The sequence below is a fragment of the Meleagris gallopavo genome, unplaced genomic scaffold, assembly GCF_000146605.3.
Source record: "Meleagris gallopavo isolate NT-WF06-2002-E0010 breed Aviagen turkey brand Nicholas breeding stock unplaced genomic scaffold, Turkey_5.1 ChrUn_random_7180001880230, whole genome shotgun sequence".
NCBI classification, from domain to species: domain Eukaryota; kingdom Metazoa; phylum Chordata; class Aves; order Galliformes; family Phasianidae; genus Meleagris; species Meleagris gallopavo.
In genome coordinates, this window is record NW_011144476.1 from 4,403 (window position 1) to 7,221 (window position 2,819).

General features: G+C 60.9%; 1 protein-coding gene across 1 annotated transcript; it reads right to left on the reverse strand.

Moving 5' to 3' along the window:
- Positions 1-6: 6 nt before the first annotated feature.
- On the reverse strand, positions 7-2,774 carry LOC104916258 (DNA-directed RNA polymerase II subunit RPB1-like). The gene is made up of 2 exons (XM_019611262.2): positions 2,063-2,774; positions 7-1,589 (listed from the first exon to the last, which is right to left on the reverse strand). Exon 2 carries the CDS (start codon positions 1,566-1,568, stop codon positions 411-413), a length of 1,158 nt encoding a protein of 385 aa, XP_019466807.1. The 5' UTR covers positions 1,569-1,589; positions 2,063-2,774; the 3' UTR covers positions 7-410.
- Between the last annotated feature and the right edge of the window lie 45 nt (positions 2,775-2,819).

A 2,819-nucleotide genomic window follows, 5' to 3' on the forward strand; every position in this document is an offset into this window, starting at 1 on the left:
GGTCTTCCGTTTGGCTTTTGGGGTCTTTTCTTCGGATTTTGAGGTCTTCTGCCTTTTGATCGGCATCCTTTGGGGTTTTGGGGTCTTCCGTTGGGGTTTGGTTGAGGCTGATTGGGTTTTTGGGGTCTTCCATTCGGGTTTCGGGGTCTTCTGTTGGGTTTCGATTGATGTCAGTTGGGTTTTGGGGTCCTTTTCTTGGAATTTTGGGGTCTTCCTTTGGGATTTTGGGATCTTCTCTTAGGTTTTGGGGGTCATTTCTTGGGATTCGTGGTTCTTCCGTCGAGTTTTTGGGGTTTTTGTAGCTGCCAGCTGGGTTCTCATTGGTATCTATGGGGCAATCGGGGTCCTCTGCTGAGCATTTGGGGCCATCTGTTGAGTTTTTGGGGTCCTGCGTTGGGTTCTGGTTGACATCAATCGCCTTTTTTGGGGTCTTCCTTCGAATTCTGGAGCTCCTCAGTCGAATTTTTGGGGTCTTTCCTTCCATTTTTGGGGCCCACCGTTGGGTTTTCGGGGCCTCCCGTCGCGCTTCGGAGATCCTTACGGACCTCAGTCGGTTTTCGGAGGTCCTCCGTTGGATTTTCGGGGTCATTTGTCTCATTTTGGGGATCCCAACGGCCGTTCCCAGCAGTTTGGGGGGGCTCCAGTAGAACGCAGCACCAAGACCCCAACCCAGGGCGCTCCACACCGCGGCCACGGCGGAGAATCAGCTTGGAGAAGGAGGAGTCGGGGCTCAGCCACCAGCCGGCGGTGGGGTGGGAGTCTTCTTTTGGGGTTTTGGGGTCTTGCCTGGGATTTTGGGGGTCTTCTCGTGGGTTTTTGGGGTCAATCGTTGGGTTTTTGGGGGCCTTGGGGTCTTCAGTCGGGGTCTGCTTGGCAACATTTCGGTTTGTGGGGTCAATTGTTGCGTTTTTGGGGTCTTTGTGGGTTTCAGTCGGGGTCGTGTTGATGTCGGTTGGGTTCCTGGGGTCTTGGGTTGGGTTTTTGGGGTGGATTATGGGGGCTTTGGGGGCTCTGTTGAGCTCCATTGGGTTCTTATTGACATCGGTTACATTTCCAGGGATTTCCGTGGGGATTTTGGGGTCGATTGTTGGGTTTTTGGGGTCGCTGCTGAGCTCAGTTGGGTTCTTGTTGACATCGGTTACGTTTTCTGGGATTTCCGTGGGATTTTTGGGGCCGATTGTTGGGTTTTTGGGGCCATGCACTGGGATCTCGGGGTCATTCGCTGCATTTCGGGGGTCCGGGTGCCACTTTTGGGGACTCCCGCACTGATTGGTGGACACCCTGCTGCCGTCCCACGTGACCCACACATCCTCGCCCCCACCCCAACATGGCGCCCGGAGCCACGCCCCCTCACTCCGCCAATCCCAAGCATCCTCATTGGCTGACGCCAGCCCTGCTAACACCTGATTGGACACCGCAGCCATCGCCGCTGTGACCCCATTGGCCGTCTCTGTGCCGGTGGGTCTTCCATTGGCCGACTCGTTGCGCACTCCTCCCTCATTGGCTAGACTTCGCACTGCTCGTTGCTGATTGGCTGCAGTGACAGGGGCTGAAGCGCCGTCTTCCATCTCAACCAATAAGATCGCGAGCTGTGGGGGAGAGGGAGCGTGGCCAGGTGAGTGGGCAGGGCCAGGTGGAGGGGCGGGGCTAAAAGAGTGGGTGTGGTCAAAGAGGGAGCTCAGGGGGGCGTGGTTACATCGAACGGGCGTGGCCTGGAAGGGGGTGTGGCATCTAAACGCATGTGACCGAAGCGAGTGGGCGTGGTCACGCAAAACGGGCGGGGCCAACAATGGAGGCGCGGTCTCCAAAGGGGGTGTGGTCTCCTAATGGAGGCGTGGTCTTCAAGGGGGCGGGGCCGCAACTGGGGCTTCGTCTCCAAAGGGGGGCGAGGCCTGTACTGAAGGGCGTGGCCTTCGATGGGTGTGGTCTCCAAAGGGGCGTGGCCTCCGAAGGAGGCGTGGCTATACCAAAGGGGCGTGGCCTCAAAACGGTGTGCCGTCAATTCGGGCGTGGCCAAGTCAAAGGGGGCGTGGTCAAGCTGGGTGGGCCCCCCCGTCCCAACACCTCAGCGCGCCGCTCCGAGCGTCCCCCGCGGGCACTTCCGGTGTCACCCGTCACTTCCGGTCTCAGAGCCGCACTTCCGGTGGTGAGCTCCGCATCCCCTTCTACCTCAGCGCCGGCGTTCGGAGGCGGAGCTCCCGGCCCGGGAAGGACCGAGAAAACGGCGGGAGGGTCGGAACTCCTCTTCCGTCCCTCCTTGGGTCCCGCGGGACAGGAGGCGGTGACTCCTCGTCGGGATCTGTGCCGACAGAAGAAAAGGGCAGGGTTTCGAGCTCAAAAGGGCAGATCGAGGCGTCAATGGAAGGCAATAAAGCCGGTACGGAGGGCGACCGGCGCTGCGCCGGGTGCCTCCCGTCCCTGGAGGCTTTCAAGGCCAGGCTGGATGAGGCCCTGCTGGGCCCGGCAGGGCGCTGCGCTCCGCGTTCATTGCAGAGGAGTTGGGCCCTCAGAGCTCCGTTCCGTCCCCGAGGATTCCGCGGTCCGGTGCTTCCATGGCCGTTCTTTCACGGCTTATGTGCAGCACTTCCGGTCTGCGCGCCGCACTTCCGCCTTCAGCCCCACCTCCCTTCCGGCGGCGCGGACCAATCGGATCGCTCCACCCCTCGGTCGCCGTGGGAACGGCCCCGCCTCCTCGCGCGTTTCCATGGAGACGCCGGAAAAGGGGCTCCGGGGTGGGGCTCGGGGGGCGACGGTGGGCTCCCATTGGTGGGCGGCGCCGTCAGTCGAACGTGGGCACTTCCGGTGGCGCTGTGAAGGGG

Excerpts from the sequence above, each read along its gene's own strand:
- LOC104916258 (XM_019611262.2), bottom strand. The coding sequence starts at position 1,568 with ATGGAAGACGGCGCTTCAGCCCCTGTCACTGCAGCCAATCAGCAACGA.